The 27,448-nt window shown below is 44.6% G+C and overlaps 1 protein-coding gene across 1 annotated transcript in view; it reads left to right on the forward strand.

The window, feature by feature from the left end:
• Positions 1–424: 424 nt before the first annotated feature.
• tmem8b (transmembrane protein 8B) overlaps positions 425–27,448 on the forward strand; it is a 114,654-nt gene continuing 87,630 nt past the window's right edge. Inside the window, exon 1 of the mRNA XM_064296588.1 lies at positions 425–640. Within this exon, the coding sequence (XP_064152658.1) occupies positions 556–640 (85 nt within the window). The 5' untranslated portion in view covers positions 425–555. The remainder of the gene's footprint in view (positions 641–27,448) is intronic.

The following is a 27,448-nucleotide window of genomic DNA, read 5'->3' on the forward strand; positions in this document are numbered from 1 at the left end:
TAAAAACGTCACATGGAAATAGTAGGGTCTGAGCCTCCTTAGCTATTAACGAGTGAACAATCTCAAATATATTGAGTCAGATAGAAAGAGAGCAGTAATTCTGTGCCGTAATACATCCGTCTAATCGGCCGGAATTTTCCTATGCTTCTGTGCTTCTAGGTGCTAGGGGATGGCTGGACATACTCTCGCAATTTCCACTACGTAATTATGGCTAACACTATTATCTAGGATGTGGTTTTAATACTTTTTTGTTGTACTTTTAATATCACAGTGAGCTTGGGGTCTTTCTCACTCACAGAAAACCTTCCCCCCAAGATCGGAGGTATTTACCTCTGCATCACTTAATGATGGATAGCGAAAGCCACCAATGAATAGCGTTTAAGTGTACAAATCGTCAAATCACAGCAATGCAAGGAGGAGCGTTCTCGGAATAGCCATCTAAATTACGTCATGCGCGAACAGCTGGTCCTTTGCAATAACTGAAAATGTGGACTAGCATAGTGATATAAAATCGCGTCCGTGCTTTTTTCGGAGGTAAACGTCTAGTTTATCACGATGTGGAGACCGGACGGTACGGGCATGGAACGGGTCCGCTTGCCGCTCCTGTTGATTGTTTACACCTATCTCTACTCCCTCGGAGGTGAGTCATTAACGTGCTGAGAAAGATTCCTATCTGTTCTTGATGCAATGGAGCTGTCCTTTGTGGTAGTGCTGAAGTACTTAGGCGCTTTGATTTTGTAAACCAAAAAGTCCGATTGTCTTCTGCTAGTAATCTCAATGTAAGGCATTTCTCAATGGTTTGTACGCATGAATCCAACACTTTCGTAACGAGCCCTTCACTGATTATATTACTTGCAGGCTAGTAGCTTGATTTTCCTGTCAAAAGATTTTGGCTTTAGATTTAACGCATAAATCATTTGGTTTTGCAATACGCCTGTCAACTCTCCCATAATGTAAAATACAAATAATATAATATTCCGTCGTAAGGTAATTGTTTGCGAAAATTTCCGACTGCAAATAATCTGTTCAATGTGTTGTAGGCTACTTTTTCTTCCGGCTGATGAGAAAATATCCGTATACAGATACTGGAAATTATTTGTAATTTCGCTGTTTTGAAAATAATTAAGTTACAGGACTATCTGTATGCATTGGCTACAGTCTATTGTTGTAGCCTACACGTGTATTTACAGCCTTCTGTGGCGAACACTCGCATAGGCACAGTGTGCTTATAGCCCACTCGTTGTCCCCCGGTTCAGCGTAAGTTCTTGATTTCAGATTCTGAAAATGCATCCAAGTTGTCCCCATACCGAAACATAGCAGTCATTTTCTATGGTCTACTTTTGAACCATGTTATGACATATATACTAATTTTTAATCGATTCAGAGATTTTGAGAAGGTGTCATTTGCGACAGACTTCAGTGCACATTCATTATGGTCTGCTGTTATTGTTCATACTCAATGCAACCATTGCAGCTGTCCTTATCAGCACGACAGACAAGTCCATGCAAAGCGTTAGCAAACACAGCAACAAAGGTAAAGCAAAATTCCAGGGGAAAAATAAAGTGTAATGTCAGTGACAGTCGACATACTGCGTGACTCTTCTTTAACAGCATTTACATGTACGGACTGGATGTGGTTCATCTTGAGGAATGGGATCTATTCTAAGATTATATCAGCAAGCCAGCGCTATATCTCTGATCAAGACAGAAACGCGCACAGGTGTACCGAAGCATCTTGTGGCAGGGCTGACGGATGGCGCGTGGTGCGAGCTTTAGATCATAGGTGTCAGGCAGGCACGTGAAGCGCTGAGGAAAAAGCTATTTCTGTGCGCGAGGGCACTATGACAGCAGACAAGCTCATCCTGGTTCTTCAGTCGCCTCTCTTGCCTAGACTAATATTTAAACCAAATGTAATTCAGAAAAGATTATTACAGGAAACAGGGATAGGAAACCAGTTATGCTGATCACGATGGTGATAATGGTGCATTTTTTTGTTTTGTTTACTAATGTGGTTCCTATCATGATTTGGTTATTGTTATTTTTGGAATTGATGGTACGTGACCTATTGCACTGTTATACATCTCCAAGGCAACCATATAACATTGTTTTATTTATTTATTTATTTATTTCAGGATGTCTTAATGACAAATTACCCTTATTTGTGAAGGGCGACGGAGCACATGCTTATCGACACTATTTTTTTCAGTTCATGACCTCTCTGATTGAACAGTAGTTACAAGCCAGTGAATGGCCAGATAATTGTGTTTTGTTTGGACCAGATGCGAGCAAAAAAGCAAAACACTTATTGGCATGAGATGATAGTTTAATATGTGCTGAATCTCCCCATATGAGAAAGAATAACACCACCAAAAATGATTGAAAATGCAAACTGAAAGAAATATCAATAAAGAAGTGATTATTGAAATGATTCAATATGCAATTATTATGTTCCATAGTCATTGTCAAGTAAACAGTAACTACTACTCACATTTGAGTGTTTTTGTTGTCATATCTAACCAAACCACTTATATTGTCAGTTTTTCGAAGAAGTTTTTCTATGAAGCTTGTATGGATGATTTTGCATATTCAATTGACTTATTGATTGCTTTGATGGTCAGAATCACATTGCTGACGTCCCTGCACTTTGTTGTGGCTTCATGTTTGTCCACAGTGCATTTCCCTGGCATGCTATTGTCCATGCATGTTGGGCTTTGCAAGAGATCTGTATGTAAGAGGGTGTTTCACTCAGTGCATTACTGTAGCTGGGAAGCAGTTCCCCATCGACTTATTTTGCCCCAAAAAAAAAAGGTTAAATGGATGAGACACAGTTGGTGGAGCATGTGATGGCCCCTTATTTTGTCCCTGGCTTCTATTGCCCTGTGAAGGGGTTGTTTTGGGATGTGTGCTGAATTCCAGCCACTGCATTTTGGTAACAGCCTGAAATAGATTAATGAGACCTCAATTTAGGGGTATTTGGCGTGATCTGTAGAAGGCATTGTTTCAGCATTTTTCGCAATTTTTTTCCAAGGTAATTTTGTCTCCAGACCTCAGAGAATAGACTTCAGATAAATCTACCATTGTACTAATGGTAAACAGAAGGTTCAGGTCAACACATAATAGAAAAGAGTACTATTTTTGTCCATTTCTATGGACGTGAATTTCGCTAGGTCATCACAACAACAAGGCCGCACCAAAATTACACACTCAACAGTGATTAAAAAGGACTTTGGGAAATTTAATATAAACTTTAAATGCTATACATTTACCTGCCATTATGCAACATTATCGCATACATTATCTTGGCATCCCTGATTTTGGCTCTCATGCCACGTAACTTCATGTCCTTTATGTTCTACACAGTAAACAGTTCCAGAGTTGAATCAACTCTGATAGAGAACATTTTACTGTAACAGAATAAGCGTGATCCCAGTTGGACTCGATGGACTCTGCCAGAGTTTAATTAACATTGAAGATTTTAATGTGCGTTTCTCCTTGGCTGAGGAGACTGATGGCTTCCTCTTTCATCCATATCCCGACTCAGATCTATCGAATGCCGTGCGTATAGTGCTCAACCGGAGCATTTTTACTCTGGGTGATAGGTTAATCACTGTAATCTTAATCAGTTATACAAAACAATGCAACAAGATAAGAGAAGACAAATTACCATTTTAACAACCAACCTTATCCAGTTTCATAGCTCTTGCTTAGATCAGGAGAACAAACTGAAATGAAAAAAAACAAAAAAAAAAACCGAGGCATTTGCACATTGAGGGCATTGGCCATATCTAACTCTCATTATTTACCCTTTCATCTCAGAGCAACAGTCTGTTTTCTTTTTTTTTTAATTTAAAGAAGAGTTTACATTGAAGTTCCATCTCAAATAAGATAATCAGCTTAAGTATATACTTCAGAATCAAATGAAACAGGACATGGTTTAAAAACCCTGTGAAAGGGTACACTTTAATTACTTCACAGCCCTTCTCGGCCTTAAGCTTTAGTATGGCTCTAGATGAACTAAGCTGGTGCACGCATAAGTTCTCTGCCCTTCCTAAGTAACCTAATCATCTGTTGGGGAAAGCGAGGAGAAAAAATGAAATGTAAGTCTTTTGGGCGAGCTTATGAAAGTCCATGAAAAGACCCATCATGTATAAAAGCTGCATAGCAACAAACAAACATTAATTTTACAAGTGAAATGCTGTTGAAAACTCTAACTTCTAGTATGGTGAAATCTCCATTGTCGGTCTAATAGTTGATCTTATGATTCTATGCTAGACATGTTTACACTGCAAACACGACAAGGAAAACATTTCCATGTGATTGTTTAAATACAAAAAGCTGGTTTCCCAGATATGGATTAAACCAAGTCTTAGACTCATTTTTTTTTTCAATGGAGATCTTCACAGAATTTTTTTTTAGCCTAGGACTAGGCTTAATCCATATCTGGGAAACTGGACCCAAATGTATACATATGCGCAATTAGTCATATGCTTTTATTGCAACTGTTTGTCTTAACTCATTGTTGATAAATTCTGAACATACATTTCCGTGCCTATGTTTGGTTTTGAAATCCTGTCCAGGATAAGAACACCTGTCAAATGACTAATATTGTTCCCTCCTTAACCCTTTGAGGTCCAAGATCACAAATACGTGAATGAAATGTTCTTAACTGCTAATGCATACCACTTCTGGTAACTGACAGCAATTGAGTTCTAGAACACTGACTCACAATTTTGAAGAAAAAAAAAAACATTCCAAAAAAACCGACTCTTCAAAGGGTTAAAGAGAGTGTAGCAGCTCCAAATTTAGCCGCTCCTCAATGTTGCCGGTGCTCTCCCACAATGTTTATACCGAGGCCGCCACACATGCAGAGATTACATTACTCAGAGGTAACAGTGGCTCACCACGCTTATAATCGGCAGTTAGTCTGTTTGCCCAAAAATGATTCTTAATGCCAAACATGCAAAGCCGTCCAGTGGCCAGCGATAATCCTCTTGTAGCAGGTCATCCTGAGTGTCACAACATTGTGGGAGTAGAACAGATAGACGACATGTGCAATATTTGACAGAAATAAGTCTTGTAAAACCATGGAAGGCTTTTCTGTATTAACTTCTGACTGCTTGCTCATGCAGACTTTTAAACTCTGTTGTTTTACATTGCCCAGAGCCAGAACCTACACCCACAAATACAATTAAATTTTTAGAATTGATTTTACCCCAGTTTGGATTTATTCAGTTTTGTTGTATCACATGGAATTCCTATCTTTATTAAAATAAAATAATTTTTCTCTGGCTGCTTGCTCATGCTATTTTATTGGAGGAGGGGGTGGTTATTTGGCCTGCTTTTTAATATTGGGGGGTCGTAACCCCCCTACCCACCCCATAAATCACACCCTTGGACTCGTCTTGTCACTGATGCATCCTCAGTCAGTTAAGGAGGATGCAGTAGCGTGTGGAGCACAGTTACACGCGTGTCCGCCAAAGCATGTGGAGCACAGTTACACGCGTGTCTGGTGAAGCATGTGGAGCGCAGTTGCACGCGTGTCTGGTGAAGCATGTGGAGCGCAGTTGCACTCGTGTCTGGCGAAGCATGTGGAGCGCAGTTGCACGCCTGTCCACTGAAGCATGTGCCATGCAGTTACATGCGTGTCTAGCGAAGCATGTGGAGCCCAGTTACATGCGTGTCTGGCGAAGCATGTGGAGCCCAGTTACATGCGTGTCTGGCGAAGCGTGTAGAGCACAGTTACACGCCTGTCCGCTGAAGCGTTTGCTGCAAACCAGCGCTTCCGTCCTTCCCGCCGCCCACAAGCCGAGCTCGCCGCTCAGCCGGCCTGCACCAGCACAGGCAGACTGCCGGCACCAAATCAAGCAGAAGAGCTGCTCTTGCATGATGTAGGATGGAGATCCCTGCCAGATAAAACCCTTTAGCTGTAAGTAGGCTAAAGGGTAGAAACACTGTGAGACCTAGGCAGGTGTTCACAAAATGTGCTTAACAGGGTGACGCTACTGAACGCACATTACCCAGTGTTACTAGACCAGAAAATATTTTAAATATGGCAGAGAATGTGGACGTTGCACAGCACTCGTCTGTTGCGTGGGCGTCTGCCAAATTACTTAAGTAGCGGGTGGTGAAATGCAACGCTTCCCGCACACGGAGCAAATTTACTACCGCATTTTTCTGCGCAGCCTTGATCTGAGCGCCGTTCTGTCAATGTGTGTCTTTCCGGCGAGATCGATGTGACGCCGGCGCATAACTCAGGATGCGCCGCACCGAGTTCCTTCGGATTGGACTCATCAGGGAGCAGGGGAAGGCACCTGCCTAACTCTTTCTGTCAGACATTATGACGGGAGAAAAACTCATTTGCGGGAAGACGTCGTTTTTTTCTGCGCGTCGACAGCACAACTGCGTGAACAGTGCCAGATAGCATCAAAAGAAAGGCCCCCCTCCTCCCCTCCCCCCTCCCCCTCCCCTCCCCCGCATATACGCACAAAAAAGAAAGAGAGTAACAGAGCTGGAAATATGTTTCTAACAGCTTTGATAGACCTAATATGATGACAAAAAAAGAGTCTCAATGATTCCCTCAGTGATCAAATATAATGATTGTCTTTGATTTCCGGCACTGGACAAGACATCTTGAATCTTGTATAATTTTGGTTATTTCTGCACTTGGCTGAAAAATAGGAAGAAGATGTGGGCAGCTCCTTGTTTGACAGTTTGCATAGCCCATATGCGATACGCACTACTGTATGCTCAGTTTGGAAAGCTACTTCGTATTCAAAGGTGTACATCTCTGACTGTATCTTTCTTGTAGCTGTAAAACTAAAAACATTTTTTCAATAGGTAGATAGAAAAACAGCGTTTTTATTTTCTTCTTTGTGACTATGTGCTCAACCATTATGCCATATGTCTTCAGAGAATGAAGATGTTGTAACATAACATTAACATCGCATGAAAAAGAGTGAAAAAAGTATGATGTTTAAACAATTTAGCTTCCAATTACCTGGCAATATAGTAGGAGACTATGCCTAGCATTCCACTGATGTTTAGATTTTAATGAGTTTTTATGTCTATGACCCAACTAAACACATTAAAATGTAAACTTTTGTTTGATGAGTTCAGCAATTATCATAATTAACAGGAAATCATTCTTGGGGTGAAAAAAAGGCAAAACATCAATGTATAAAATTTAATTAAAAATTTGGTGGAAGGCCTGTGATTTGGTGTTTACCAAACAGCCGGATGAACCAGATTGGACTCGCTGGTATGGAATCTGTCTTTTTCTGATCACAAAGACGTATTCGAAGAGTTGAAAAGACCTTTCCCGTCCTCTTGACGTAGACACAACCTGAAGCACTTTAGACTCAGAGCTAGCAATGCACTCACGGAGAAGATATCAAAGCAAAGGAAACTTACACTTTAAATTTTTTTTATTTTTTAAAAACAGGACATTGATAGAGCGTAGGGTGGAGGATTCATAGCCCTATGATTAATCAAAGCATAAGACTCATTACTTAAACACCTCAAAGGATATGAGTCAGCTTCGGGGGGGAAGCTGTGGTAGCATGCTGATTTGAAGTTGAGAAATACGGTTCAGTATGCAAGGTCTTGCCGCTGCGCGCGAGAGAGGCGTTAAGATTTCCCTTGAACTTTGATGATCGTGTTACTCCGACTTAAACAAGCCGAGGCACATAAAAGCGGCGTCAGCGATGACAGAGCCGGCTGGGCGATTAAAACAATGAGCATTAATAATCTATATTGCGGTACGTTGCAAATGAAGCGTCGGAAATGAAATCGTACACGAAGAGGCTCGGAAAAGTATTTTTAATAGGCTTAAAATGAAATACCGCGAGGAGCTGGAGACTATTCACTCGCTTTCGCTCGGGCAGACGTCAGCCGCGCCACATAAAAACGGCGCTTTCTCCTTCCGTGGACCGAAAAAAAAGCCTTTCTTTTCTTTCCTTGTGATGTTAAGAACGTTTCCATTTTCGGCCAAATCTTAATTCTGGCCCGGAGGCTAACTCCTGGCCAGCGCTTGATTAGGGATGTAAATCTGAAAATATGGGAGCATTAAGTGATGCCTATGCCTCAGATGAATGGGCATCGTGCACTTTTCACCCGAGCATTTATTCTTGGCCTGCGCGGAAAAGAATAGATCAGAATCGAAATGTCGGCTACCGCTATCGTTGACGGTTTGTCGTTGCGGCATAACGATTTTTCACTGCGGAAGACTTGCCAAATGGGGATATGAATGGAAGGAGTGTGGGATGTTTAACCTCGTGCTTCTGATCCAGGACGACTTAATATGCAGTCAATCCATACACCTGTCAGCTAAGATAGGTCTTGGGGTGTCTTCATGCTTTTTCTTCTTCTGCACTTTCTCATCACAGATGACAAAGATGAATCTAAAATGTAAAAAAGACAATATAAATCTGAATTTTGGCAAATCATTCCTGGGCTGACATAATAGGTAGACTGTAAGTAACCATTTTAGCAGGTAGACTGCAGGTACTGTAACCTGTGAGCAGGTAGACTGCAGGTAACCAGTGAGCAGGTAGACTGCTGGTAACCAGTCAGCAGGTAGACTGCTGGTAACCAGTTGAGCAGGTAGACCGCTGGTAACCAGATGAGCAGGTAGACTGTGGTAACCACTGCAGGTAGACTACAGGTTACCAGATAAATAGGTAGATGCTCTTAACCAATTGAGCAGGTAACCAGCTGATAAATTGTTAGTGAGTGATGAGGTCTCTTTCCATGCAGATGGAAACCCTTCCTCCTTGGGTGAGATCAAGTTGAACTATGCCACCGCCCCCCACGGCGCTTAGCAACAGTAGTCAACAAAGAAGTCCAGATTAAACCCATCATCAGCACTCATCACTGTGCTATACACAGGGGTCTTTCCTGGAAAACAAGTCCAAGCAGCTTGTGTCGGTTTGTGAGTGACCATGCCTACAGCATCTGCATCAGAAACAACCAATTATACACCTGGGGAGGACCTTAATGGGGCCTACAGAGATGAAGTGCCTCACTCAGTGCTACAGCATCAGTGTCCACGCCTTGGGCATGAACGCATATCCTGAAGGTTTAGGTGGTAGCACTGTGACCTGTTCACTGTATGTAAACACTACACAGTGTTCTACTCCGATTGTCAATCTATCAGATTGACAGATTCTTTTTTTACAGGCATTTTCTGGTACAGCACATTAGCAGTTGATCTCTTTTGCATTAGAATGTTCAGTTGAGAACATTCTAATCACATGTTTGTGATCTTATGCCTGAAAGGGTTAAAGTCTCGCAGGTTCATGAGACTTTAACGCCCGCCCCCACCCCTCCGTAAATACCTCCTGAAGATATGAGAGTACCTGCGCTACGTTGCTAACCCCAAGAAGCACAGATAGGGAAGATTATTAATACACCTCTTTATGCTGTCACCGTTAGGCAAGCTGGAGGCGGCGGGACTCGGCTTCACAGCCGTGGCGAGCAGCGCCTCCTTTGCAGAACTGCAGTATTTAATAGGTCTAAATGGCAGGCCCTTGTGATGAAGTGGGTCGAGCTTTTATCGCAGAGTGTGGTAACCTAATCTGGGCTTTCATCTCCTGGAGCAGAGGCAGCCTGCTGAACACGCAGGAGCAGCCGAGTTTTATCTGATATCCGATCAGACACTCGAGCGCTCGGCCCCGCTAGGACGTGTGTAAAAAGTCCATAAAGATTACACAAGGTGAGCACCTCGCGCGCCCCGTCCGTCCCTGAACGCGTCCGAGTCTCCGTGGAATCGCTCGAGCGGCCATTTTGCTTTCGTCGGTTCGAAAACCCGAGGTTTCGTTCGCAAATTCGTGGCCCTTCTGACCCCTTTCGGAAATTAATAAGACGTGATTTATGTTTTATTGTCATGAGAATAACTGTGAATTAGCGGGAACACGCTCTGGGACTTTAATGTGTTCATTGACTGCCACCTTGTAAACTGTTCATTTGCCAATTTCTCCTCCAAATCGATTAATTCAGTGCCACTTAAGAGCAGAACTCAGTTAATAGGCTCCAAGATGGCTGATGTTTGTCATTAGTAGCTTTGGGCTGAATTAGGGACCAATTGACAAATGGTCATCACAGTAACATGTGAGCTGAAGGCTGGAGCTTTCTAAAGGTGTCTGTTGCCTGTTGAGTCTGGGTCTGGAATTTTCTGAGGGTTGAGTTCCAGTTGAAAACCAGACAGCTTGTTACAGTAAAAAGGTTGCGGAGGTCTGTGGTGTCACACTGCTTTTGGGATCATGGGAGCCTCAGGCTACTTGGTGCACCATTTCAATTGCACATTCTTTTCAAAAGCATATTTTGAAATGCGATTTTTGTCCACAATCATATTCAAATTCACGATCCTGCTCATGTGCCGCTTGCATGAAGTAGGCCTGGCGTTTTATCCAGTCCGGTTGAAGGCTATGACGCCGTTACTCAATTTGGCGGTTTTCTCCCTCTACCATTTCTCATGAGTGTGGTGAAATGATGGTTATTCATTACAGACCGCCGATATTTACTGTAGCCACATGCATGCAATTACTCTTGATGGTGTGTTAATTGGCAGTAGTATGCTTTGTGCATTTCCTCTTTCCTTTAGTTAGAATTTGTGAATGCGAAGATTATGCTATCCTCATTTCATTCATTTCATGTGAATATGAAAAATGTGTCATCCATATTAAATTAACATTTTAGCATTTAGTCATTGCTCTTATCCAGCACTATTTATCGTTAAGTGAATAAATACAGGTATAGGCAAGAGACAGTCACCGTGCTCACAACTGATAGCAACAGTCATAATCTTACAGCATACATTTAGATGCCATAGAAAATGTAGAATTATTAGGAAGTAAATTAGGGGATGTGGTGTTAGATTTGTCAGAGATACAGCTAGTAAAGCAATACAAAATATTTTAACCGCATTCAACTTGGACTCTAATGGAGTGAATGCAATGTAAGAATGTAGGCATGTGATCATGCTATACCTGTGTTAAACTGACTTACTAAGAACTGCTTTTCTGGTCCAAAGTGAAGCTGTAGCATAGAATTTAAAAATATATGCGCAACAATTAAATATCACTACTGGTGGAGTGGCTTCATTTGTCTTGTAATTTGTTTTATTTATAAAAATGAGAAAACAGCATCACTGTCTATTTCTGTAGAATATTCCAGCTTTGAAATAATAAAGTTCAATGTTTATCTCATCTGAGCTCCTATACATCATCTCATGTTCATAAATCATCCTCTGTCAGTCAGTGCGATGATATGACCACCCATGAGGGATTAATAGTTTGTAACAGTGCAGACTCTGTGCTTCTTGTTGTTCACAGTATCCCAGCCGAGCATTAATATAAGATCGGGGGATTGACAAGTGCCAGGGAAGAGTTGGAATTTGGATCGCAAATTCCGATAGCATTTCAGTTCAGAGCTGTCAAGTTAAGAGAGATGAAAATAATCTTGTCTTGTAACTTCGGTGCAGTTTGGCTGGTCGGTGTTGAGCCAGGGGGATCCTGGGTGCCTAACACACACAGTATGGTTTGTTTGTCTTGGGGGAGACTCAGCGCTCAGTGTAATTTCGTGCAGTGGAGGGATTCAGAGCTGATACTGCCGGCTCTGAGTCTCCTCGTGGTGGAAGAAACCGGACACAGGGAGGCTGATCCCTGTGCACTGCCTGATGAAAAAAAACAAAAAAAACAGGGGAGCCAGTCGCTGTGGATCCTATTAAAACTGAGGGAAAAACACAGAGAGTGAGACAGAGAGAGATGAATGAATAAAATATAGAGAGATACTGTGTTGCTATTATTCTGATTAATTTACATTTATGTTTTAGTGTATTTCTGTATGCATAATTTGGCAATATTTACAAGTGTATTTCATGCCAATAAAGCTTTTTAAAATTTGACTGAGAGAGAGGGAGAGAGAGTGAAAAGGGGACCCAGAGAGAGAGAGCAAGAGAGAGACAGAGAGAGTGAAAGAGAGAGAAGGAGATAGACAGGGTGAGAGAGTCAGAGTGCGAGAGAAAGAGTGAAAGAGAGAGAAGACAGAGAGAGACCTAGAGAGAGAGTAAAAAAAAGAGAGTGGGAGACAGAGAGGAAGAGAGAGAGAGAGAGACAGAGTGAGAGAGAGAGAGAGAGAGACAGAGCGCGCGGCAGAGTGAAAGAGAGAGAGGGAGACAGAGAGAGACAGAGGAAGAGAGCGAGAGAGCGAGAGAGAGAGAGAGAGACGTGCTTCATGAGCCCGACAGCTGCTTCGCCCGCGGTCATGTGGAACCGCCGTCCGCCGAGGAGCCTGCTGGAGCCACTCAGGCCCGACAGACCCAAAAAAAAAAAAACCAGCTCCGGCACGGAGAGGAAGGCGGGAAAACGGCCGGGCGGGGCTGGCCCCCCTCGTCATCCATCACCGGCCTTGTTGCTAATCGGCAACAGCGGGCCGGGGAACGGACCGGCGGGCGAGGTGAGACGCCGCCCGGCGGGGGCGCCTCCGAGACACCGCCGGGCCTCGCCGCCCCCCCCGGGGCTCCCGGCCGAGCGCCGACGCCCGGCTACAACTTTGTTGTGTCTGGAAGCCGCTGGGAATGCGCCAGGCGGGCATGTTTATTCATAAATGCCGCTCGGCCCGCTCCCTCCCGGCGGACGTGCCGGTCCCCCGCCCCCCCCCCCTTCCCCCAACGCATTTCTGTAATGGGAGGGGGGAGGCGCGGGTAGGTCGAGCGCGCTCCCTGCTCGCGTCGTCGAGGCGTTCGCGGGAGAATCGAGGTAAGCGTCAGCCGCGTGGGCTGCTTCAGCTGAAGGACGCGCTTTACACGTAAGGGCGCTCGGTTCTCACGCTGCGACGAGAAGGACGACGTGGCGACGCGCTGCGATTGGCTGCCGCCCTCAACCGCACCCGGGTCTCTGATCATCGGCGTACTTGGAGACGCGGAGCTTCGATTCGATTGTTAATTGACTCGCCAATCTTTACTGCCCGCCGTTTATGCGCGCAGTTGACTTTAAGGCTCTGCTCCGTTAGGGCCCATTTTAGCTTCTTTGCTTTAATTTATTTTGGCAGACGCCCTAATCCAGTGTGGCACACACACAGGAATGCACCAGTGAGGTGCAGCTTAGAGCAAAGTAAAATAAGCAAAGTTCAACGAAACTGAGTCTGTGAAGAAAGATGAAAAAAGGCTAAAACCAGCCGGGCCATTTTTTATGCTTTTCCTCCTACTTAATTTTCCCAATTTGTAATTTCTAATCTTGCTGCAAGAGTGCAACAGTAGCAATCTTGCTACTGTTGTTGAGTTAGGAGGACGCAGAACAACCTCCGCTCTTCACCAAAGTATGAGAGGCCACCATTTCATATCACACCTATGTTTGGTGGAGCTTGGAGGAAGACCCTTCACACCAAGCTTCACGCCAAGCATCCCTGGGTGACGCGAGAGCCAATTGTGTGCCATCTTGTGGGGCTGCTGTCCGTAGTCGACACTGGCGCAGTCCTGATTGGATACCGGAACGCAGGGCTCTCATCTGTACCAGCGAGCACTTCAGCAGCCCACTCCGAAATTTCCCGGAAAAGCGTAAAAAAGCCAGAGACGTGCGACAATCTCGCCAGGCGTGGTTGCGTGGCTGATCCTGGCTGCTTAGCCGAACTTGCTTAGCGCAGATTTGTCGTTCCGTTTGCCTTGTAAATGTTCATTTCTCAAGTCATGGCCATGCGATCCTACACCTGGGATAGAGATGGCTGTGTTTTATTTATACCAGCATGCAGATCCTGTAAATGATTCATGAACCCTATAAGTCAAAGGAAGGAGCGCAGAGGCGGAAGTTCCCTCAGGAGGGAACACCTGTGCAGAGCTCAACAGAGAGAAAGAAACATCTTTGCTGAGATCCCTGACAGCCGAATGGCAAGACTTCATTTGTCAATAGCACTATTTCTTTTAATAAAAGCTTCTACCATTTATATATGCCACACAGTAGATCTTTTTTTCTAATTCTGGTCCCCCTAAGGATTTTAGTTCCTAAAGAAAAGCAGCCAGGTATTCAGTTTGTTGAAATAAGTGAATATAGTTTAATACTGTACTGTACGTAAAACTACAGTGCAATTGTATTTACTAACAACCACATATGATATGTGTGTCACTCTCACTGTGCATTGAGGCTGAATGCCTGGTATATATGCATGCACTCACACAGACACACAGACTCGCACACACATACACACAGACACTCATACACGCACACACACAGCTCGGACTTTTTCCACAAATGAAGCTGACTGAATCTTATCTTCTGATTCAAAGCAATGAAATATTCCTGGCAGGTCTACCTTTAGGAGCAAAAAAGAGAGAATCAATTCACAAAGCTCAAAGCACAAAGCACTTATTTAAAGAGCGTCTTCAAAAGAATTTCCTTGATTTAATTTTTTGGATGACAAAATACTCCTCAGTCAGCACCCCAGGTTCCAAAGCAATAGACTGCAGCAAAGCTGATTTACACTAGCTGGTGATTGACAGCTAGTGGCAGGTGGCCATATTCTTCTCCTGTAGTCCCACCCTCTGAAGACAGCCCCCCCTCCCCCCCCCCCTTAGAGTCCTACCCCCCCCGATCACAAGCAGCTGGCACCTGACATTAAGAGAGCACCCTCTGCGCCTAGCACTTTTTTATCCCCGACTTTCTCCTTCTCTCTCCCTCCCATGAATATTTACGCTCCTGTGAACATTAATTTTAGAGCGCCGTGGTCCGGCGTTCTTTATTACCGTCTCCCTCCTCGTCGGAAACTGAGGGCCCTGTCTCCGTAGCGGCAGTTTGCAGTCGTTTGCCGCGGGACCTGTCAGGTGCGATACGCGAGATGACACGGACGCGTCTTCATACGGGCCCCGGCTAACGCGCTGACAGGGCGCGTCTTTCTCCCGCTTCTGAAGGAAGCCAGGCGGCGTTCGGTCTTCACCGGCTTCACCTGACAGCCAGACGAGCCCTCGCGCGGCTCGTTTCCCGCGAAGCGGAACGCCGCACGAAGCGGAACGCGGCGCGTCGGAAGCCAGCCGGCACGCCCCGCGAACGTCCGCCCGGATGGGGACGGCCTCCTTTAAACGCGCTGAAACAAATAAGGAACGCGGCGAAGGAGCGGGGAGGGACTCCTCAGCCCCCAGGCGAGAAGTAGCGGTTGATCCCCCTCTGCGGAGCGATTTCCGTTGCTCCGACGAAACAATAATAATCATTTCACCCTCTACTTCCGTGAAATTACGCCGGCTTTCTCCTCATAGTTAAAGCAGAAGCAGCCAGTCAGCAGATCACGGGCCACAAATATTTGCCCACCCATTTCGAGGCAGTAAAAGAGCGCGTGCAAGGCGTCGTAAAAGCCGGGAGTAATGGGCTCTGAAGCCCAACTGGAAGGAGCTGAAGGAGAACTAAAAGCGGGGTCTCTCTCGGTGGCCTAATCGCATTTTGGAAACATCATTAATGCTTAATGACCCACTCCGCAGCCCAATAAAACCCCCCAGTCAGACCCCCCTTTGGGGATGCTTTTAATTAGATTACTTTTTCAAAACAGACACCGTCTTGACCTTGGCTATCTCTCATTGGATCTAGCTAGCACTTCTCTGCATTCTGTACCTCTCGGCCTCCACCTCACCTCCACCCGTTGGAAGCAGTCTCAGATACAGTGTCTCAGATACAGTGATATGAATTCAATATCATTTTGACGTGCGTGGCAATGGCATTCAAATATCAGATCGGAGAGATGAAATAGACCCGACTGCACCGACTGTCTCAGAGTGACGGGCCCTCATATTCTCCAAGCAATGCATGAGAAAGGGTTGGAATGAAAAGGCGGAAATCCATTGGATAAAACACCTGCCAATAAAAGCCCGTCTCCCAATGAGCCCTGCCTCTTTGGCGGAACAGGAGGCTTTAAGCTGAAACCATGAAATGACCTTGGCTCCGGGGGGGGGGGGGGGGAACTTAAAACAGAAAGCTTTCCTCTGCCGACAGATTGATGACACACGACTTCATTAAGATATACAACTCGGGTGTAAAACTCATCCTCCCATAAACTTTATTTACAGAAGCCTCACTTAATACCCATCATAAACGGAAAATCAAATTTCCCCTTGGTTTTACATCGGCTCGGAGAACACTTACGGAGACAACTTTTGAGTCAGCTTTTCTTGGGAGAGTGTTCCCGGTGATGGATTGCATTTTAATTTGATATTTAAATTTTTATGCAAGGCTGATGCACGGGTTTGGCTATTTCGGATGATATCCGACGGTTCTGCTGTAACTCGAGGACAGTTATTGCTGCATTAATGAATGATCTCTGTGTTTAGCCCTCTTTAGGGACATATTGTACACAGCGCATTTATGGAAGTGATGAGAACTGTTTGAATATTTTCGTTCAACTCAACCTTTTTTTCTCAGAATGCCCACTAGTTTTTTTTTGTGAGACTGGTTCCATTGCTGCAGCGTGCTATTTCAATTCAGGAAAGTACAACTAACGTGTGTCTTTTGGAGAATGTTAACATTACTGGCTACAAAGAATATATGTATAATTCAGTGTATGATAACTGCAATCTGAACGAGATGTTATTGAAATGATATGTAGTCAAATGCACAACATTAATCTAACCCAGGGTTTATATGAGGACAAGAAGGAACAAAGGTACACTATCAGAGTCAGAGTTAATGCCGAACATTATACGATGTAATATATCACATTTTTTTTACTGCTGAAAGTCGTCATGTGGGTATGCATGAGCTGTTCATCAAATACTTTTGGCACCCCTTACTGTTCACACCACTTGCAGTCGTTCTGTCAAACAGAATTTCTGAAAGAGATTTCTCCCATGATCAAACTTTCATGCTTGCTGCTGCAACTGCTGTTACAAATTTGTGGATGGATGTAATTTAATGAGAGTTTTACTCGATGGCATAAAGACCTGTAAAAAGATACTGCATAGGTGACCATAAAAAGATACTGTATAGGTGCCCTTACAAAGATACAGCATAGGTGCCCTTACAAAGATACCGTATAGCTGCCCTTACAAAGATGCTGTATACAAATCAACTACCTGTCCATGCTTCCATGCATGCACTGATGGGCAGGGAGAACCACACATGAAACCATAGAAACGGTGCTGCTTTGTTGTGCCGCACGCAGGCCCGCAAGTTCACAGCAACGCAACAGGTTTGAGTTCAGCGCTGCGGGGGCCACGGCCACAGTCCTAGCGTAGCTCACCGAGCGCCCCCGCGCTCTCAGCGCCGTCTCATAGCCCTGGCGTAACCCAAATGCAATTACCCCTGTCAAAACACGGCGGGCAAAGATTCTGCGGTCTCGTCGAGAACGGGGAAACGAGATTGGCTCGTTCTCGGAGGAGCGATTTTTCTCCCGTCTCCCAGGGGAAGGGAAGGGGACGGGGGCGGGGGGGGGGGGGAACGCTGGATGCCAGAGATTCGATTTGCCCGGGAAAAGGAAGTGGCTTTCTTCTCTTTGCGACTCCTCCGCAGATCGCTCGGCTCCCCTCGTCGCTCCGCACGCGTTGCCATGCAACGTAAAGCCGAGTGCGGCGAGGTCGCCGGGCATCGGGAAGGCATCGCCTTTAGAGCGGCGAGCCGCGCCTTCCGCGCGATCAGACGAAAGGGCTCACTTTCAGAAACGGTCCGGGACGAAGTTTGGACGACGGGCAAACTGAGGCGCGCCCCGAGACGCCTCGGTCGTTCCCTTTCTGTCAGCGCCGGCAGAATGGATGGACGTGTAAACGCGCCGCGTCGCCCAGCGGAGATTCTGTTATGTCGCAGATGAACGCAGAGCAGGCCCGAGATGAAATCAGCGGATCTTTAAAAGATGATTTATGGCGTCGGCCGGTTCCGCGCGGAGGGGCCGTGCCTGCTCGGAGAGAGGAGCGCGGTGATTCGGTGCGCCGCGCAGATCTGTTGCCTTGGATACTGCTGTATGCAAGGTGCGTTTGGTGTCGACGCTGTTAATGATGAACAGAACGCGACGTTAAACAACTTTTAAAGGGTATGCAAAGGGAATAAAAAGGGGAAAAAAAACATTCTTTTCCACCAAAACACTGAAATCGTATGGCTATTATTTCAAAATACGGAAATGGGAAGAAATAGTTGTATTTTTTTAAACGGTTACTCAGAAAAGAACGAACAAATGCCAGGAGGTGTTATTACTATGGCCCTTACAGGGCCAAAGAAGTCGCCTTTGCTTTTGTCCAGATCTCTTTCTCGCATGGCGTCTCGTGAATAATGCATTCGAATTCTATTCACTGCGCGGAGATGGTGCAAACCTTTTAGATAAAAGAAAAAGCCCATTTGAAGTGAAACGGCAGCCAAGTGACAAAGCTTTTCCCGGCTTTTCTTTATGGCTCTGTAATAACTCCGGCCGGCGTGATTGATAAATACATCAGGTGTGAAGAGTCCACCCGGTGACACCGTTGTCTTCTTTCAAAGTCCTTTTTGCGCTGTGACATGTCACACCTTAATAGGCGCGCTGTCATCGCGGCTCTCCCCACCGTGAAACAAAACAGACTCCCAGCCGCTCCAACTTTCAGAAAGTCGATATCTTCATCCTGCCCTGTCTGGCGACGCCCTCCCGGGCCGGAGACGGATGAAGATCCCGCCTGAAATCGTTGCGGTCGCTGCCGTAAACCTCGGGGGCGTGGCCGAGGGCCGAGGAGGTAATGTGACGGTGAGCATGGGAACTGTTAGTCCGCTGACTGCACCTGGAGGTGAGGAAGAGGTCTCCATGCTTCAAAACAATGGCACAAAGAAATCACTTTCACTCACATATCTTGTGAAATGGAATTAACTTTAAACTGATTTTGTTATCTATAAAATGATTTCAGGCTTCTGCCTGATTGCAGCATGGTTTTCAATTTTTTGATCTGAAACATTGTAGCTCCGACTATTTTGTTTGATTCTTTTAGCGCATTCTTGCCCAAACATTGCACTTTGAATGGCAATCATCAATCTCAACTCCTTAAGGAGACGGTTTTTCAAAATTCCAAGTTATTCTTCTACAATTCCATTGCTTTACCAGTAGTGATTCTTACATCGGCATAAGAACATTCTAATTTCATGTATGTGATCTTAGACACAGCCACAATGATCTGGAGATATGGGACCCCATCTTTATGAGGCACAGGGCCAAGTTGAATGCTAAGTGATTGATGGTGAACTCTCTTGAATGCCCTTATGCCTGGATGCTTATTCTCAAACGCAACAGCTGAACAGCTGGAGCCAAGCAAATTGCACAGTGTCATGTTTTTTTTCTTCCTACCCTCACTATGTTCCAGTAAGCACTGAGATTAGAGGACTTTGGCCTGGATTCAATCAGCATTCATCCTTAATTTAGACTTTTACTACAGACAATTCAAGTGTTATTTATTTATTTATTTCTTTATTTATTTATTTTCAAATAGACAGTTTCAAAGTTGGAGTTTGGTGATAGCTAACTAATCACTTTCTTTCCTCACAAATGCAGCTTCTCCTGAGTCCCTCTGAAAATAAAACACCTGCACTGAATTGTTAGTCAAGGTTAAGGACACAGTGTTCCCGACCAAGCCTTTATTTCCAATAAGCCAGAGTGACAAGAAACAAGCCATTTTCATCTTGAAAAACACGACCTCTCATTTAATCTCGGGGTGGCAACCGCTCTACGGAGTCGCAATTTCATTTACCGCCGGTCCGTACGCCCGGCCATTACGAATATCTACCGCTCATAATCAATTACCGTCCTGCGTATAGCGCGTTTTCCATTTGCAACGGGACGGCACGGCGGACGGTAAACGGCGGCGTTGCCGTGGAAGCGGCTTCGCCTTCTCTAAGCGCCGTCGCCGCTTTAAGTTCATTATGGACGATTATGCCACAGAAGGCTTTACGGCTGACAGAGGCGTCTGCATAATTCATGCATGGTGCGGAGGGCAAGGGGGGGGGGGGGGAGCCAGTGATTTGTTGTCTGCACTTTGGCGCGCGCGCACGTGCCCGAGACCTCCTCAAGGTCCCTGTCTTCCGGCACCTTAGGAGGCGGAGCGGGGTGGGAGGGGTTTGAAGTTAAGCCCCTCCCTCCTCGGCACACGGGAAGGCGAGAGAGAGAACCGTACGGACCGAGGTGAAAAGGTGCTTTATCGAGACTAGATCAGTTTACTGTCGGGCAGGGCCTAAAACTACGCCCCCACAAACGTGAGGTGCTGAAATGACGTGCGGCGGGCATTGGAGACAGTGGGCAGAGGGGAAGGCAATGGCAGGAAGTGGGAGGAGCTTTGGGGGGTGGGGGGGTGGGTTCGTACCATTACTGTGCGGCAAGCTCCGCCAAAGCACGCTTCTGCTCCCGCGAGACCCAAACCCCCCCCCCCCAGCTGTACTTTCCCTGCTCCCTTTCCGTCTTCCCTCCAGACAGCTCCACTCACACTTATCCCACCAAAGCACTCTGACCCAGTTTGAGAAACTCTGTTCTTCCACCAGATGTGATGGCTTTTTGTTTTTTGGTTTGCTTCAGAGCTTCTGTGCGAATGGTTTACAATGGCGAGAGAGCAATATAGCACGTCTTTGCAAGACTAACAAAGGCATGTGTACTGGACTGGCAGCTTGCTTTTACGCACAGTGCACTGGCCTCACAGTACTGCAGATCCTCCATCTTTGTTCTGAAGAGGGAAGCTCTGCTTCTTCTTATATTTTTAGGCCATTGAAATACAAAACTTAGGATGCTTTTTCTCACCTTAGGAAATTCTTGCACACACACACACATGCACACACACACACACACACACACTGACATACACAAATACAGTGACAATAATATTTGGGACAAAGACACATTTTCTTGATTTGGCTCCGTACCCCACAATTTTAGATTTGTAATCAAACAATTGTGGTTAACGTGCACATTCTCAGCTTTTATTTAAGGGTATTTTTTTACACACTTTTGGTTTCACCATGGTTGCACTTCTTATACAAAGCCCACTCCAATTTCAGGGCACCATGATGTTTGGGACCTACTAATGTTATGCAAATTAAAGTAGTCATACTTAGTATTTTCGCATATCCTTTGCACACAATGACTGCTTGACATCATCATTTGCTGAGCATCTTCTCTGGTGATGCTCTGCCAGGCCTACACTGCAACCATCAGTGCGTGCTTGTTTCAGGGGCTAGTTGCCTTAAGTATTCTCTTCACTATATGAAATTCATGTTTAATTGGATTCAGATCACATGAATGACTTGGCCAGTCAAGAATTTACCAATTTTTCACTTTGAAAAACATTGTCTTGCTGTAGGATGAAGCCCTGTCCAATAAGTTTTGAGGTGATTGCTTGAACTAGAGCAGATACGTTTCTGTACACTTCAGAATTAATTCAGCTGCTACTATCCGCAGTTACATCATCAATGAAGTTAAGTGAGCCTGTACCGGTGGCAGCCATATATGCCCAAACCATAACACCCCCCATAATGCTTCACAGATGACAAGGGATGTGTTGTATCTTTGGCAATTCCTTTGGCCTCCACACTTTGCTCCTGTCATCACTCTGACACAAGCAAATCTTGGTCTCCTCCTGGTCCTCATTACTCGGGATCACAATGGCTTCCTTGACTTTCACTGACACTTTTCACTGTGGTCCTCAGGTTGACAAATGCCGAAAAGAAAGCATACAATCAAACATAGATACTGAAAGCTTTCTTATACCTGCCCTGAGGAAGCAATTGAACACTCCTGACTAATCAGAAACACCATTAAGCCATTTGTCCAAAACATTATGGTGCCCCGAAATGGGGGGCTATGTTAAAAAAAGTGCTGTAATTTTGAAAAGATGAAAACAGAATGCATAAAAATACAATTTAATAGTATCTGCATTTTAACCGCATGTAAATTAGTTGATAAGAAATGGAAAATAATGTAGTACAGATTCAAATCAAGAAAAACAAAAAAGGCTTTGTCCCAAACATTATGGAGCTCACTTTGTTATATACTACCCCTGTTGCTATCTCATCTTAGCAGCTGTTATAAGCAGCTTATGAATCTCGTCACTTTGAGTTCCAATTAGAAAGAGAACACACTTCCTACCTCTTTAGATTATTTAAGTGTCAGATATTACCAGCCAGACTGACAGTCAAGGTATTGGGTAAATAATAGGTTGATGGATGCTTTCAGTGGCAGAAAGCTGTTTGGAATAAATCCGTCCTGTTTTTATTTATTTATTTATTTTTCTTTAGAAAGCGGAGTGGTTCATTGTTATCAGCTTGCTACATCGCTGTCGGGTTGTGAGTGCACTGCGCAACATATGTTTAATGAGAAGATTGTAGACTTTCACCCTCTATAACAAGCATTAGAAATGTGCACAGCCAGTCCTAGTATTTTCCAAGAGCCACACTAGAAATGCTATTACGTGGATGGCATATCTACAGTGTTATTCCGTATATAGAGTGTGGGGTTACGCCATCCTTTGGGTATTATTCTTTAAACACATTCACCTTCAGGCTTACACATGGATACTCTGGCTTATATTCAACACAGCCGAGTAGCCCCTTGTCTATAATTTTATGTGACAAAGTGACAGTTTGGAAAGCTGCTTCAGCCAATAAAAAATGATGTGTGGAAGGGAAGACAATGAACGGTTTTCTATTATAATTACTCAAACCTCAAGACACGAAGCACTGTGATTAGACAGACTGGATAGACACCCGAGATTTGTATCACTGGACATGAAAATGAAATATTGCTTAATCAATTCATTATTATATCCCGCGTGACATTTTTTTCTTGAGGGATAGAAAAAAAAAGAATGAGTGATTTACAGCAGAATCTTTTTGCCCTATCATGTGACATAAATGATCCAATCAGCAGCAGAGGTGGTGCAATACAATGGAGATTGGACTTCTATTGTGATTAGGAGGAATGAGCAAGAATCCTGGTCTAATTTCCCTCCGCGGGTGGCCATTGACCTCACGGTGAGTGGGCTGAAGATGATATTGGCGGAACTCGTGAGAGAGTGTCTTGACTTTATCGTGCTTAACAGGCCAGGTTAAGAAGAAACCGTTCTTCAGAACCCCACGTTGTTTCATCCACTCACTGCTTTATTTTGTTACAAACACGCTTCACAATACTGTCAGCTGCGGGAGAACATTCTGTCATGGCAGCGTATCCACTCTGACATACATGTACATTTCAGTTAAGCAAGCAAGCAAGTCTTACTGCCCAGGTGCTTGCAAAATGAGGATTCAGATTGTGGATACATTCAGCACTACCTAACCTATATAAACAACAACCCGCCAGTCCTGTGAAGAATGGCAATAGCATCCTCAGAAAATGCATTTATGCTTCAGGGATTGAGGTCACATGTGGACATTTGGCAAATTAATTAATTTGACTTATGAATTGGCAGTTGATGCACTGTAGAATTAACTAGCAACCCTAGTTTGTAACCCCAAATCTAACTGTGCTTGGGGACAAACAAAAAAAAAAAAAAAGAAAACAGAGAGAGAATGATGTCTTTTAATTTGGCCACCACAGCCCTGCATGTAATATAAATGTTCTCACAGTAGAGCAGTGCTATTAGAAAACTTTATTGCAATAGAGAGGAAAAATGGTTTGTTGCAGAATTAATTAAAAAGAATCTCAATCTGACTAATTAACAGTAACAATAATAAGGGCACGATGGCCTGGATTCAATCAACATTTGTCCTTAACCTTGACTCAGTATTAAATGCTAATGTTAGTTGTTTTCTTCATAGATGCAGATTGGTCAGCAAATTTGGGCGCAGGGCAATCTCACCAAATTGCATATGCGAAGAAAATAATCAACACTGGCATGGTTAAGGACAAAGGTTAATTGAACTTAGATTAATATTGCCCTGGAAAAGAACATGAACACAGAACATAACAGAATAAAATCACAGTGTAGTTAATGGTGTGTGTGTGTGTGTGTGTGTGTGTGCGTATGTGTTTGTATTTGGGGGAGGGGGGGGGGGGGGATGGGTGGAACAACCTGCCAGACCTCTTGGAGGGTTATTTTCAAACCTAGCTCACTGCCACCCCAAGCTTTGAACTTGACACTCTGGGATGCACTTTTGACTCCATCATCAATTGGCTGCACCGGGCTGAGGGCCAACAGCTTTGGCAGGGAAGTGCGAGGCCTTCCTCTTGGCCTGTAGAGTATCCGTGGCAACAGAGAACTCCTGGACCCTCCCATATGACATTGGAATGCGTGAGCACTATAAGCTCCCTATGTTTAGGACGTCCCTTGGATCGCTGAGTATTAAAAAGGAAAACATTTCTCATTGCATAAAGACAGGATCATAGATCAAAAGGAAGTGTATGGCCCAGTTAGACAGCCAGTACATGTCAGGCTTAAAACAAAGACCCTGGCTTTCTTTTCTTTTTGAGTCTTTGTGTTTTCTTTTACTAATGAGGCTTCACTGCTTGCATTCTGTCTTATTTGTCAAAGGTCATATGGAATTGTAATTGCCTAGTTATCTAATACAGTAGCTATTTTACTATTTCATGATAAGATCCTGAGTGCTGTGAGTGTATTTAATTATTTCTTACTTTGTATGCTCCCCAGTATAATGCTACATTTTTGGGGGTTGAATTGACTGATGGACTTTTGTAATTAAATGACTTGTCCAATTCACAAAGTAAACAGTTCTTTATGCAGTGTCTCTGGAGAAAATATGTGTTTTTTGTGATGGTTAAGTTGCTGCAACCAAAGGCAGGTTGTGAAAAAGGAAACTGAAGGCCAAATATAAATATCACATGGAGAGAACTTTTCTTGCGGGGACGTTACGTTTTTATTGGAGATTACTAGGAGTCAAGGACTCAGAACAGCAAAATGGCTCTTAACTAAGGCCAATCTTTTTCACATATTATTTATTAATTTTCTTAAAAGTGCTTCACAGGCTTTCAAAGTCGGTGCCTTGCTATCACTTATGAATGTATGTGAGTTTGTTTGCTCTCTCTCTAGTTTGAAACAGAGAGTGACATCCCGACCTGGGTATATATTTCTCAGAAACGTGTAGCCTCCCAAGATGGCCAAGGTGTTTTTGCCAACAAGGGGTTTAAGTAATATAAAAACAAATTAAAACAAAAATGTATATTAAAATATAAATGATCATACATAGAGCAGGGTATTGAGATAATCGGGAACATGTTTTATGTTCTCAATGTTCTATTTACCGTATGCCTTGTTTATTGATCTATGTTTGACTATGTTATCATGTCACAAGATGTTTATATCTTTAGTTGACAATAAAGATTTCTATTAATTTTATAATATTTTCCACTTTTGACATGCATTTTCTTGAAAAATCAAGGGATAGGTTACCTAGTTGACCTGTTTTACAGTAATAGATAAACAGCATGAACTGTACAAACTATCTCCCACATTGATTACTTACAGGTGTTTACACTTTCTGAGAATTCCTGGGAAGCCCTTTAGGACATACGTCACTGTCAATCAATGATAGGAAATGAAAAAGGCCATTGTGAGCAGCCATGGCTTTTGTTGTCAATATGAGATTCATGGCCCTGATGGAATGAGCTTGAACTGCACGCATGGGACCTACTTTTCAAACACATGGGAGCGATGAATCATGCATCATAAATCTGAGTTACACGCAGAAAGAGTAAATTGTGAATTTCTGTGAAAAGCAATAAGTAGGCAGTGCTCTCAGGTGTGAATGAGTCGTCTGCGAATGCTATACGTTAGACCATTGGTGGAATTTTACACCTGTGGACAGGCTATACGTAGCCTATGAAAATATACGAGTTATCCAGACATCTCTCTGCTCTTCCAGGTGCATCGCTTGGAAGACGCATTGACGTATTGTATAAAACCATAAATTTACCCTTTTCAAAATGCCTTCCAGTTGAAAAGGCAGAACGCCCCTGGTCTACCAATTTTATTTTGGTCCAGATTTAGTTTGCATTTGATTTCTTTTTTTAATTGTGCATGTATGTACATGCGTATGTGACTGTGTGTGTGTGTGTTCTGCGGGGGCTGGTGTAGGTGGATGAAAGAATCACAATTAGAACACAATTAAGTGATGTTTGGATTGTTATGTAGGAAGAGAAGTCTCGTGGAATGAGCGATGTTTCGCCTATTGTGGCACAAAGCTACTGTGAACACAATGGGGGGGTGGAGTGGGTGGAGGAGGAGTGGAGGTGGGGAGGGGGGGAGCGAGAGCAAGCAAGAGAAATGATGACTGCGATGGCGAGAGAAGGAGAGAGAAAGAAAGAGAAACAGGAGACCGATCAGTGATACCATCTCTACAGACACACACATTTAGACACACCACCAGGCAGGCAGAAGCCAGGAGAATAAGATGACGGATGAACGAAGCGGGGCCAGTATTGACGGACGGATCTCAGCGAAGACGTTCCCATTGGAGGGCTGGCTAGTGGGCGAAACATCAGGGGACAGGGGACGCAAGTTTTGGCGAGGGCGGGTCACTTCCCGTCTTGGGAATCGGGACGTCATTAAGCTCTCGGCCCCAGGTGGCGGTGCGTCGTTTCATCACGGTTGTTTCGACGAGGCTGTTCTACGACGAGCCCGGGCGCACGAAGCAGCCCCCGTGCGGAGCGGTCTGTCCGATGCGCTCCACCGCGGAGATTAGGCTGTATCTCCGAGCCCGGTCTGAACCCAGTGTACGGGAACGAGGCGGGGCTTATCAAACCCCGGAGAGGCGCGCAGGCCCCGCGCGCGGCGCGTGATGGATGCCCGCGCTCACCGCGGCCGCCTCTTTAATTTAAGCGTCCGTCCGAAGGCGTTATTACACACCGGTTTATTAAATATTTTGCCAGCGATGCGACAATATGAGGCCGTTTGCCTGTCGACTTCATTTCCTCTTGAGCTTGGCCTGGATTCAATGCAGATTTGTCCGCTGTTTTTCCTTCATAAACAGTCTGATGAGTTCAGCCACATTGCCAGAATGAAATTACCGAACTGCGTTTGCGACGAAAAAATAACACAAATGAAAATGCGTGTCATTTATCGACAAATATTGACTGAATCCGGACAATTATTTTTTGTGTTTATTCTGCCGTGACCTAGGTTATAGGTTAATTGCCCTATTTTTTGGCAGATAAAAACAAACTGAGTTAGCATGATAAACGTGGGTGATTCGGCCGCGCAGGGAAAGCCAAGGTTATTCTGGGAAGTGTAGTCAGCAGAATTCATGTTGGGAGCTGGCGAACCCGCCATCGATGTTAGTCACGCGGTAACATAGCGGTGTCAGTGGCGGCGTCCCCCTCGCCGTGTGTCATCAGTCCGCTTGCCTGCTCTCCAGCGCTGCTCTTATTGTTCTTCCTGGGGAACTGCCGTCGGAATGAGCAATTCCCCTCCCAGGGGAGACGCGCCGTCCAATTTGTTCTGCGATGAGGGGGGGGGGGGCAACGCGCTGTCAGTGAGAGGGGTGTGCGTTTCCGACGCGCCGAGGCCCGTCAGAGGGGGGGGGGGGCTGGGGACCTGGGGCAG

Source organism: Anguilla rostrata, chromosome 10 (genome assembly GCF_018555375.3).
Source record: "Anguilla rostrata isolate EN2019 chromosome 10, ASM1855537v3, whole genome shotgun sequence".
In the NCBI taxonomy this organism is placed as follows: Eukaryota; Metazoa; Chordata; class Actinopteri; order Anguilliformes; family Anguillidae; genus Anguilla; species Anguilla rostrata.